The 13579-nt window shown below is 39.8% G+C and overlaps 1 protein-coding gene across 1 annotated transcript in view; it reads left to right on the forward strand.

Moving 5' to 3' along the window:
- The window catches only part of LOC127569687 (C2 domain-containing protein 2), a 60776-nt gene that overhangs the window by 22520 nt on the left and 24677 nt on the right, over positions 1 to 13579 (forward strand). The window contains exons 3-4 of the mRNA XM_052014487.1: positions 817 to 936; positions 12759 to 12860. Of these exons, the coding sequence (XP_051870447.1) occupies positions 817 to 936; positions 12759 to 12860 (222 nt within the window). The remainder of the gene's footprint in view (positions 1 to 816; positions 937 to 12758; positions 12861 to 13579) is intronic.

The raw sequence follows: 13579 nt of genomic DNA on the forward strand, positions 1-13579 counted from the left end.
AGGAATGTAAGAAGCCGCAGAGAGCAGCGGACTCTACCCAATCCATCACTGGTACATCCCTCCCCACCATCAGTAGTATCTACCTGAGGCGCTGTCTCAAGAAGGCAGCACCCATCATTGAAGATGCCCACCTTCCAGGCCATACTATCTTCTCGCAGATAACATTGGGCAGGAGGTACAAAAGCCTTAAGTCTCACACCACCAGATTCAATATGAATTACTTCCCTTCAATCATTTGGTGCTTGAACCAACCTGCACAACCCTAAAAACTACCTTGGTATGGCAACACTATGACCATTTGCACTACAGTGGACTCTTTTTTTGTTCTAATTTTGTTCTTTTTTTTGTATAATTTTATGTTGTTAATTTGTTTTTTTTGTGGATGCTGTGTACCTGATGTGTGCCTGTGATGCTGCTGCAAGTTTTTCATTGCACCTGTGTATACATGTACTTGGCATATGACAATAAATTTGACTTTGACATTTTCCACTAGAGTCATTGTCTTGACTTGTGCATGTGTAATGCCTAACTGAGAGCAGGATAATTGGGATCAGACATTGACTGATGCTCACGCCAACGTGTGTTGGCACCTGTGGGTGACGAACAGCATCAGACAAAACTACCTGCATTTTTTTTAAAGAAAAGTAATATTTGGGTAACTATAATCATTTTGGACAAGTAAAGTTGACATATTGTACACTACTTCCACTTGCATCTAACTAACCTGTGAGTAGTTGCATGCCATAAGGTAATCGTAAGGCAATGTCCTGAGCTGTTGCAGACTCTGCAATAAGCTTGTTGTGAATTTGGTTTCAGGTTTTTGGATGCCACGTGACTGGAGAGGATGCCCAGTTTTCTATCACAGTGACACAGGAGTCGCCTGTTGCTATGGGAATGGAATCCTTTAATGTCCAAGTGTCTCCACTTCATATTGAGGTACAGCTTGACAATTATTATTACTTCAGGGCAGCAAATGTGAAATAGGAGCTGACGCTCTTCAAAACTTACAGTTTTCACTTGTGCAGCCTCCTTGGTGGCAAGGAATGTTTTTGTGGTTATCTGCTGAAAAAATGTTTATTTTACCTCCTTGTTTCCCTGCTTCTCTTCCCCAACTTGTGCACAATTTTCCATTTATAAAAAAAAGCAGTGATGTTCTAGAAGTAACAAAAGTTATTTTCTACTTTCTGTGTCATAGCTAGTTAAATTGATTTACATCAAGTCTTTGAATGCATGCATCAAACGTTTCTTAGATTTTTTGTGTTAAATTGGAGCTAATGTTCTCAGACCTTTCCTGCAGTTTCAGGGCACCAACACATCCCATTTTTTTTGTGAAGCTGAAGTGACATCGTCACATCACTTGTCTCAATGAGGCTTTTGGTGTCTTCAGTTCATTGTTTTACCCAGTACAAACTGACAATAGAGGCAATCACCGCTATGAAAAATGGTGCTTATTTAACCCATGTTTGTGCTCTTTCCAATAAAATTGAATATCACCTTTTGCTTTAAGTGCCTGTGTTTATTGTACAGTATATTCTCAAACATTTGGCATCCATGGGGGAACAGAGGATGTCAGTTGCATGAAAATGCTGGTTAATTTAGAATTGCTGAAACAAACCTATTGTACATCAAACACTAGTGTTCTCTGCATAAACCTTTAAAACAATTGCCAAACTATGTAATCTCCCTACCCTTCTAAAAACAATGTTTTACACTACAATTCTATATTTTAAGGATGAACAGTACTAATGTAAAATACAGCAAAAGTAAATCAAATGAAGGGCTGTACTTACCATCACAGAAAGTGCTAAATATTCAAATAAGATGTTGCTGCTAATTGGTCAGACTGCCCTTAAGTATAAAATAAATAATGTTTTTGTATGAAATTGTTTAATATTCTTAAATTTTTGCCAGTTGCATAAGAATTTTGATGCATATATACTGGATAAATGAGAGTTTACTGTATTTTGCTATTGCTTTTGCTTTACCAATTTTTGGTGAAGTTTGGTCCCATTTTGGGGCTTAAAATCACTGCATGTCACTAAATTCTGGTATCAGCCATATTCATACCTGCAGGATTTCCAGTGTATTGACTATTTTTGGCATTTATGCAGGTGTAAATCTAATTGACTGATATGTAATCTAGTTTCTTTGCTGCATTGAATACTGAGAGTTATGGTAGCTGGATTACTGTATTCTGAAATTCAAAGCAGAGTCAGAGCACAGAAACAGGCCCTTCATCCCAACTCATCCATGTCAACCAAGGTGCCTTTCTGTGCTGGTCCCATTTACCTGCATTTGGCCCATATCCTTCTAAACCTTTCCTTTCCATAAATCTGTCCAAATGTCTTTTAAATATTGCAATTGTACTCACCTCTGGCAGCTTGCCCCATATTGTGTGGGGTGAAAAAAAAATCCCCTTGGCTCCCCTTTAAATCTTCTCCTCTCATCGTAAACCTGTGCCCTCAGCTACCCTTTGAAAATGACTGACCATTCGCCTTATCTGTGCCCCTTGTGATTTTATAAGTCTCTATCAGGTCACCACTGGGCCTCCTATGTTCTGGGGAAAACAATCCCAGCCTATCTAGTCTGTCTTTATAACTCAAGCCCCTCCAGTGTTGGCAACATCCTTGTGAATCTTTTTTGCACCCTCTCTAGCTTAATCACATCCTTCCTATAATATGGCAACCAGAAGTGTTCACAATATTCTAGGTGCGGTCTCACTAATGTGTTATACAGTTGTAACACATTAGTGCAAGGCTGGTTTTCTGCATGTTGCGCTGAGAGGTCTGACGTGCTTGTACGTATTATCTGACCTGAAGAGTAACCATGCACAGAAACAAGAACCTGCTGGTTTGCATACATTTTGACTTGTGTTGGATTATGGAATTTCATTATTCTTGTTACTCTGAAGCCAGTACAAGGTTACTCCTCCACGTCCTTGGTGGCTTCATGGAGGCAGCATGCAACAGCCAGGTTCAGTTTGGCTCCTTTGAATTGGATTTTATGACATTCCATGGGAATATTGGACCACTAATTATAAATGCAATGCAAACATGCAATAATAAAGATCTTGTACATCTTGCTTACAATACTCTTCATTGTTCTTTTCAGTCTGATTATGGAATAACTGTACTCCTACTTTATATTTGATTTTGTTTATGATTCCTTGGGTTCTTTATTTTTAGCTGTTTTTCTCTTATGATGTCTCTTTCAACTGTATAATTTATCTGACAAGTATATCCACCATTCCATTCTCTGAGGGTCCCAGTGCATTTGTAAGGTCGTGCTATTTTCTAATGATAAAGTGGTTGTGAGTTATTATCTTTGCTGTTTCTGGATGCTTTAAAGATACTTTATTATTGATTGCAATTTCTTTTTATTTTTTGTTGATCTTGAAGTAAGTGACATACTCCCAGGGTTACAGTACCAAGTGAAGGGTTCAAATTAAATAAGAGCTCATGCCAAATCCCAACATGGCATCATTAATTTTCAAAGTGCATTTCAGATAACTACAAGCAGAACAGAGTTCCATTTATTTATCTAGGACACAGTGCTATGGTCTATATAGCCACATTTAATTCACTGAAGAAAAAGAAGTCTGTTGTCTTTGCAAATAATTGGAGGTAGACTTTTTCATTAATAGGAGAATTGTTAGCAGCCTTGACTTTCACCAAGAAATCTTTATCCCTACAAAATATAACCTTTTGATCAATAAATTGGAATTTTCATCCATTTGTGGCCTTTTTGTGGTTGGTGCAAAATTTACAAATTCATCTTCCTCATAATGTTAAACCTGTGTGCTTGTAGCTTATGATCCCTGTTTTAGGCAGACAGGACCAATAAACTGTTTCTGTTTCCCATAAATTGTGTCCTGTGTGTCACAAACCAGCAACAAAAGAAACACACTGAGCATGATTCAGTGTTAAAAACTATTTTATTAATCACTACTTATGATAATACGTAAAATAAAAGTAAAAAAAAATGTTAGTATGTTAGAATTCAAGAATGTTAAACCTCGAACGTTAACCCCAAAACTAAACTCTTCGTGTGTGTGTGTGACAAAGTCCAAAACTCCCAGTTCCTGAATGGTTCTTAAAGTTCAGTTCCGCAAGCCATAAGGTGAAACATGAGCAAGGGCTTCTTCAACAACCTCCGTTGTCTGAAGATAAGACGTAGACGTAGAGAAACATAGAGAGAGTACATACGAAATCCAAATGTTCCACGATGGAACCCAAACGACACTTCAGTGTTTACTCGGTAGTGACTTCCTCACCCCGAAAAGCATCCGAACCGTGGTCGTTCACACACAAATACCTGTTTCCTTCTACAGGTCAGCAACAAAGTGAACTCCACCGGATTACTTCCAACTTCCATACATGGATTTCAGTGGCAAACACAGTTATTGTTTCTCATCCATCGATAGAGAAAACAAGCAGGCTGGTGTCTCTCTCCCTTCTCTCTCTCTCTTTCTTCTTCTTCTTCTTACTTCTTCAACGTCATTACGTCCTTTATCTTCTATTGACGTAAGCACGCCCCACACACACATACACACACACTCTCTATCTTAAAGGGACTTTCACTGAGTCCGTAACACCTCCCACCTAAAAAAAAATTTTCCCAAGAAAATTTTAACCGCGCATAGAGTTAGTAATGTTAATAATTATCATGCTACACAACTACAGACTATCAGATTAGTACAGATACATGTTTCCCATTTAACATCGGGAAAGACAATCAGCAATCACATTATCTTTGCCTTTAATGTGAGTTATCATGAGATCAAACTCTTGCAAAATTAAACTCCAGTTTAACAGCCTTCTGTTCTTGTTTTTGACTCGGCTCAGAAACACCAATGGGTTATGATCTGTATACACAGTCAATGGTTTCTGAGCGGTGCAAACATATACACTGAAATGTTGCAAGGCTAAAACAAGTGACAGTAATTCTTTCTCTATGGTGGAATAATTCTTTTGATGCTCATTAAATTTCTTTGAAAAGTAAGCTACAGGATGGTCAATATCATCAAGGTCATCCTTCTGCAACAACACAGCTCCTGCAGCTTCATCACTGGCATCTACTGCTAATGAAAATGGCTTTTCAAAGTCAGGTGTTCTGAGCACAGGATGGTAGCATAAAATGGCTTTCAGCTTCTCAAATGCTTCTTGACAAGAATCTGTCCAAACAAACTTTACTCCCTTCTTCTGAAGATTAGTTAGGGGAAGAGCAATATCAGCAAAATTTTTACAAAATTTTCGATAATATCCAACCATTCCCAAAAATCTTCTAACAGTCCTCGTACTTGTGGGAATAGGGAACTCAGATATTGCTTGAACTTTTGCCTGAACAGGAGCTTGCTTGCCTTGACCTACAACATAACCAAGATACGTCACAGTGGCATGGCCAAATTCACTTTTAGCCAAGTTAACTGTAAGGTTAGCCTTGGAAAGTCTTTCAAACAACCTTTCTAACGCAGAGATGTGATCTTCCCAAGTATCATGCCCAGTCACTAAGTCGTCAATGTAGGCATCTGTATGTTTTAACCCATGAATCACTGAATTAATCATTCTTTGAAATGTTGCTGGAGCATTTTTCATTCCAAATGGCAAAACATTGTATTCATACAATCCAGAAGGGGTTACAAAGGCTGAAATTTCCCTTCCTCTATCTGTTAATGGAACACACCAGTACCCTTTTAATAGGTCAATCTTTGTAAGAAATTTTGCCTTTCCCACTCTGTCTATGCAATCATCCACCCTAGGAATAGGGTAAGCATCTGACTTTGTTACAGCATTCACTTTCCTGTAATCTGTGCAAAATCTAACAGTTCCATCAGGTTTAGGTACAATAACACAGGGCGAACTCCAATTTGAAGTAGAATGTCTAATAATATCATTTTCCAACATGTATTTTATTTCCTGATCAACAAGTTTACTTTTTTCCACATTCATTCGATATGGGTGTTGTTTGATTGGTTTTGCATCCCCAACATCAACATCATGGGTAATTATCGATGTTCTGTTTGGAACATCTGGGAACAGATTTTTAAATTTTAAAATTAATTCTCTCATCTGTTGTTTTTGTGAAACTTGTAAATGGTCCAACTTCGTTTCAAGGTTCTCCATGATATTTTGGTTTTTTAGTTTCGATGGAACAATATTTGGTCTAAATTGGCCTTCCTCAACATCAACATCAGGCATTCTAGAAACAACCTTTACACCATCCACCAAGGCCACAACTGAATCCCTCTCATAATAAGGTTTTAGCATGTTTACATGACAGAGTTGTGTTTTCTTGCGTCTATCTGGTGTTTTGATTATATATGTTAGATCAGTCACTCGAGATTCAATAACATAGGGTCCAGAAAAACGAGCTTGCAAGGGATTATTTTGGCTAGGGAAAAATACCAACACCTTTTGCCCCACTGCGAATGTCCTAGGCCGAGCACGTCTATCAAAATATGTCTTCATTCTTATCTGGCTTGTTTTCAGATTCTCTCTCGCTAGCTGGCAGACTCTCTCCAACCGAGTTTTAAATTTTTGGACATAGTCCAACAGACTCAAGTGCACTTCCTCATTAACCCATTGCTCTCTTAACAACTCCAAAGGTCCTCTCACCCTATGTCCAAACACAAGCTCAAACGGACTAAATCCGATTGACTCCTGGATCGATTCTCTAACGGCAAACAAAAGTAAATGGATACCTTCGTCCCAATCCTTGGTGTTTTCAAAGCAATAAGTCTTCAGCATATTTTTGAGAGTAGAATGAAATCTCTCCAGAGCTCCTTGAGATTCTGGGTGATATGCAGATGATACAATCTGCTTTGCTCCCAGCTCATAGACTATTTGTTGAAAAATTTTTGACATAAAATTACTACCTTGATCAGATTGGATTTCTTTTGGCAAACCAAACAAGGTAAAAAATTTTACAAGAGCCTTTGACACCGTCTTGGCCTTAATATTTCTAAGGGGTATTGCCTCTGGAAATCTAGAAGTGGCACACATGATGGTTAACAAATACTGATTTCCAGTCTTAGACTTTGGTAAGGGGCCAACACAGTCCACAATCACCTTCGAAAAGGGTTCACCAAAAGCAGGAATTGGTTTCAAAGGAGCCACAGGGGGTTTTTGATTTGGTTTACCTACCATCTGACATGTGTGGCAGGTTCGACAAAACATCACCACATCTTTTCTCAAACCAGGCCAATAGAATTGTTTCAAGATCTTCCCTACAGTTTTATTCACGCCAAAATGACCACCCAAAGGCATACTATGGGCCAGGTTTAAAATCTCATCCCTATAAACTTTTGGAACAACAACCTGATGAATAACTTCCCATTCCTCAGTAACAGGAACATGAGGAGGTCTCCATTTCCTCATTAACACTCCATTTTTGACATAGTATCCAGTTGGCACTTTTTCAATCTCCTCACATGAGAGTGCTTTTTCTTTCAATTCTGTCAACTCAGGGTCCTTTGTCTGTTCCACCATAAAATCCTTCCTCGACAAAGACAAATCTTTAAATTCAGGCTCACTGTAAGGATGTTGATCCTCCAGTGAAGACAGAAAAGTCTCAGATAAGGCATCAAAATTTTCTTCCTGTTTAGGACTGTCACAAGGAACCACATCAGACTGCACCGGACTGTCTGTCTTGGCTAATTCTCTAGCTTTAGCTCGAGTCACCGCACATGATGGGTAAACATCTGAATCATCCTCAGACTCATCAATCCTTGGTTTGGTTGTTAACCGTACCACAGGATCAATTTCTCCATCTGCAAGGTCATTTCCCAATAACAAAGAAACTCCTTCCACTGGCAAACTAGGTCTTATCCCTATCTCGACTGGTCCTTCTACGAACTTTGACTTTAAAATCACCCTGTGAAAAGGGACAGACATGGTCTCACCTGTAACGCCTCGTACTAGATTTACTTCACCAGTGTCACTTTCTTCACCAAAATTTAAAACACTGTCCAGCAAGAGAGATTGACTAGCCCCAGTATCTCTAAGAATTTTCACTGGCACCTGGGGTGACTCATCATTCAGTGAAACAAAACCCTCTGATACATACGAACGGAATTCTTTTCTCACCTCCTCCAACTTTTCCGCTTTTACCTCTTGCAAGGACTGATCTTTAACAGCATCTCCTAAACCTTTTTGATTTTTAATTGCCTGAAAGCAAGCATTGGGCCCAGCTTCCTTCTTTTTCTTCAAAAGGGCACAATTAGATATCACGTGGCCAGGTTTCCTACAGTAATAACAAGTACGCTCAACAGGTTTCTCCAGCCCTGGCTTCTTTTCATCTTTTCCTTTTTGATTACCTCCCAATTTAATCTCCGGTTTATCTGGATTGTCTTTGTAACTCTTTTGAAAGGTTTTAGGTTGTCCCCATTTGGATTTATGGGTTAAAGCATAATCATCTGCCAACCTAGCAGTTTCTTGTAAAGTTTCCACTGCCTTTTCATTTAAATATGTTGTTAATTCAGCTGGAACACATCTTTTAAAGTCTTCCACTAGTATCAATTCTGTCAATTTATCGTAATCCCCATCTACATTTTTAGCCAGGCACCATCGTTCAAAACATATTCTCTTTCCATTGGCAAATTCCATATAAGTCTGATCTGCAGATTTCCTCAAGTCTCTGAATTTTTGTCTATAAGCCTCAGGGACCAATTCATAGGCCTTCAAAATAGCTTGTTTTACCTTGGCATAATCAGCTGCATCCTCAGCAGACAAAGCAGAATAAGCTTTTTGAGCTTTACCTTTAATCACACTCTGTACCATAAGAGCCCATCCTTTCCTTGGCCAGTTTGAACTCACAGCAACCTTTTCAAAATGTTGGAAATACTGATCAACCTGATCTTCTTCAAACGGAGGGACTAATCGAACCTCCCTGCTGGCTGAAAAACCATCATCAGAATCAGATTCCGAACTCCTACGCTTCATTTGTAACTCATGCTGCCTCTTTTTCTCCTCGTTATCCAGCTCCATCCTCTTCAATTCCATCTACTTCATTGCTAGATCAGCCTCTATCTTCATCTGAGTTAGCTTTTGTTCGGCCTCTATCTTCATCTGAGTTTGCTTTTGTTCGGCCTCTAATCTCTTTTCCTCTCGTTCGGCCTCTAATTTCTTTTGTTCTCGTTCAGCCTCTATCTTTAACTGGGTTTGTTCTCGTTCAGCCTCTATCTTTGCCAGCTGCACCTGTGCCTCAGAAATTGCTATTTCACTGCCAGGAAACTGTTTTAACACTTCCTTCTCAAACACCTTCTTTTCCACATAATGGCCAGCTATCAGTCTCTGAATATCTGCCTTTCTCATAGACTGCTTTACTTCTGTATGGTTTAGCCTTGTAGCAATCTTTATCAAATCATCCTTTTTCGCCACCTCCAATCCCTTTTGGGTTGGTGACTCCAAAAATGCCTTAATATCCATTGCTGCTGGTTTCCACACACACAAGCCAATTAAAAAGAATTTATCAGACCTCCCTCAAAAATCTTTGGATTGAATCCCAAACAAATCTTGTCAATCTGGGGAACAATCCCAGACGACACTCGGTAACCTTGGGAACTATCCCGGACGAGCCCCCAATTTTGTCACAAACCAGCAACAAAAGAAACACACTGAGCATGATTCAGTGTTAAAAACTATTTTATTAATCACTACTTATGATAATACGTAAAATAAAAGTAAAAAAAAATGTTAGTATGTTAGAATTCAAGAATGTTAAACCTCGAACGTTAACCCCAAAACTAAACTCTTCGTGTGTGTGTGTGACAAAGTCCAAAACTCCCAGTTCCTGAATGGTTCTTAAAGTTCAGTTCCGCAAGCCATAAGGTGAAACATGAGCAAGGGCTTCTTCAACAACCTCCGTTGTCTGAAGATAAGATGTAGATGTAGAAAAACATAGAGAGAGTACATACGAAATCCAAATGTTCCACGATGGAACCCAAACGACACTTCAGTGTTTACTCGGTAGTGACTTCCTCACCCCGAAAAGCATCCGAACCGTGGTCGTTCACACACAAATACCTGTTTCCTTCTACAGGTCAGCAACAAAGTGAACTCCACCGGATTACTTCCAACTTCCATACATGGATTTCAGTGGCAAACACAGTTATTGTTTCTCATCCATCGATAGAGAAAACAAGCAGGCTGGTGTCTCTCTCCCTTCTCTCTCTCTCTTTCTTCTTCTTCTGACTTCTTCAACAACATCATTACGTCCTTTATCTTCGATTGACGTAAGCACGCCCCACACACACATACACACACACTCTCTATCTTAAAGGGACTTTCACTGAGTCCGTAACATGTGATCATCCAGAGGTCCAAGATGAGTAATTATAAATACAGTTGCAATTTGTCCACTAGAATAGGTGTAAAGATGGTACATTTTGCATTTTACAGAGAATCTTTTTTGGGAATAATGGTGACAATTGCAGTATAACAGCAATCAATAATCTTTTTTGCAATAAAATTTGCAGTAATTTGACATACTGCTTTGTTTTAAAGAAAAGGAAGATCATCCCAAAATGTTTCACAGAAGCATAAAGTGAAGAATAGTGGATAGGATGCCAATTCAAAGAAGAGAGGATAATTAAGGAGGAAGTGTTAAATATTGGATGGGATGAGCATTGTTAAAAGGGAAGTATTAAGTGGCTCACTGGCTTTAAAAGTGGATAAATTGCCATGCCTGGATGAAATGTATCCCAGGCTAATAAAAGGAATGGAGGAAATGGCAGAAGTGCTACTGTCATGTTTAAATTGGAGGTGGTACCAATGGAGTTGGAAGACTGCAAATGTTCAGCTGGTTTAAAAAGGAAAGAAGGGATAATCTAAGTCGTTACAGGCCAATTAGCTTAACTTTGGTGATGGGCGAATTATTGCTTGTCCCTAATTGCCTTCAAGAAGGTGGTGGTGACTCTTGAATAGCTGTTGTGCAGTATGGGATTGGGAAATCATCTAGCGGTGAAGATTGCAGACAGTCTGCTTCATCTTGAGACATTGGTCATGGCTGAGGTCATCATCAGCAATGACAGAATGGGATTGGAGGCTGAAAGCGATGCCTTTGAACTTCCAGGTGTTTCCTCGAGGGAGATTGCGGTTATTGAATAGCAGATGAAATGGTGTGGCAGTGGAGTTGCTGGAGACAGAGTGAACGAGGTGAGGGCTGCCCACCCAATGGATGCTGCATACACGAGGGAGCTGTGGTAAGAACCTCTGGGGAAGCTTTGTTAATTATGGTGGGATGAAAAGTGAAGCCATTGATGTAGGTGCCTTAATTGGTTGGAAATGTGGACAGGGAAATGGCAAATGGAGTTTAATCTGGGCCAGTGAGATGGGAGGTCAAATGTAGGAGGAAGGTGTACAGGAACTGACAAGGCACTTGGGAGCATTGATGTACTGACGGATCTTGGGGTCCAAGTCCATAGCTTCCTGAAAGTGGAAACACAACTAGATAGGGTGGTAAAGGTGTATGGCATGCTTGCCTTTATCAGTCGAGCTGTTGAGTATACAGTCAAGAAGTCACATTGAAGGTGTTATAAAACTTTGGTTGGGCCACATTGGAGTATTGTGTGCAGTTCTGGTGACCACATCACAGGAAGGATGTGAAGGCTTTGGAGAGGGTACAGAAGTTCACTGGGATGTTGCCTGGATTAGAAAGTATCAACTATAAGGAGAGGTTGGACAAACTTGGATTGAGAGGCACAGATGGGGAAATAGTAAGAGTCTTTTTCCCAGGGTAGAAATGTCAAATACGTGTGGGCATAGCTTTAATGTGAAACGGAAAGTTTGAAGGAGAGTTACGAGACAAATTTGTTTTCACACAGAGTGGAAGGTGTGTGGTACATGCTGCCAGGGGAAGTACTGGAAGTGGATATGATAGCACTGTTTAAGAGGCATTTAGCTATTCACTTTGACAGGCAGTGAATGCAGGGATACTGACCACATGCAGGCAGTTGTGTAGTTTTACTTTGGCATCCTGGTCGGCACAGATAGCGTGTGCTGAAGAGCCTGTTCCTGTGCTATACTGTTCTATGGTTGGGCACACAAAGTTGGCATCAAGGGAACTCAGTTCTAGATCACAGCAAGAGGAGATGCACCTTAAAATGATAGTATGGCTGGTTCATCTTAATCGATGTGGAAAGGACAAGCAGAGGCAGTGAGCCACTGCCACACATTTAATTAGTGCCTCATGAGGTATCCAGTAAAGCTCAGTGTAGAACTTGGGCCTACCAGTACCACATTATTCTAAATGTGTCAAACTAACTTAAATAGTTACACAATAGTGTAACGGTTAGCGTAATGCTCTACAGCGCCAGTGACCCGGGTTCAAATCCGGAATTTGTACGTTCTCCCCATGTGTCCGCGTGGGTTTCCTCCGGGTGCTCCGGTTTCCTCCCACATTCCAAAAAGACGCACGGGTTAGGAAGTTGTGGGCATGCTATGTTGGTGTCGGAAACATGGCAACACTTGTGGGCTGCCCCCAGAACACTACGCAAAAAGATGTATTTCACTGTGTTTCAATGTACATGTGACTAATAAAGATATCTTATACTACAAATATTATAAGATAGATAAATCCTAATTTGGAATAGGATAAGGGCACCCTACCTTTGGGTAACTTTATTGCAATGCACACAAAATACTGGAGAAACTCAGCAGGTCAGGCAGCATCTATGGAGGGAAATGAACAGTCGACGTTTTGGGTCGAAACCATCAGGACTGGAAAGAAAGAGGGCAGTAACTTTATTCTTGTTTTCACAGCTGGAGATTGACGTTCAAGCAGCTGATGTTGTACGAGTCACATGGAGCCTTGTGGATGGTCAAAGCTTAAATTTGAAGGTGACACCAAGAATTAAAAAGGAGGTAAGTCACTGAGTTTTGACTTTTCTGTTAATTTATTTGGCTTGTTACTTTACAAATTTGATTTTCTGAATCGAGATGGTAGAAAGCAGACGTCTGGTGATTTGGTAAAGGAATCCCAACTCATGGTTACACCAGCAGGAAATTTTGCTTAATGTTTTGGAACCCCTCATCATGAGCACAGGCACTAGAGCCATTGTCACACTGGAGCCACTCACAGCTGAGTTCAACCAAGCCTGAGCAACCTGGAAATCAATCTGTGACAACCTGATCCATTTAACTTGGTTCCACACGTTAAATCACACTGGTTAATCACCTTTTAAGCTAGTTTTCACCTGTATATAACGTGTGAAGTAGGAGCTATTGCATTGTGTTCATCTGTGTAAGAAACCACTTGCATAACCTTGAGGAGGTAGAAGTCTGCCCTCTGAAGTCATTGAAACTGAATTTTAAAAGTAAGGAAGTTCTGCTGAGGGTTGTGAATCTTTGAAATTCTGGACTCTACAGAGTTATAGATGCAAAGTTGTATATTTGAGAATGGGATAGATATTTGGACGAAAGGAATTGGACTGAAAAGTTAAGTTTCAGACCAACAGTCAGATCAGCCAACAAACTGACCTACTTTTCCCAATTCTTATAATTTAGTAATGCACTTTAAACACAAGTTTGCTTATTAAACGGGGACTAAATGTCTACACAATAGTTTACTGTAAATGATTTAT

This window comes from Pristis pectinata, chromosome 4 (assembly GCF_009764475.1).
Source record: "Pristis pectinata isolate sPriPec2 chromosome 4, sPriPec2.1.pri, whole genome shotgun sequence".
Lineage (NCBI taxonomy): Eukaryota > Metazoa > Chordata > Chondrichthyes > Rhinopristiformes > Pristidae > Pristis > Pristis pectinata.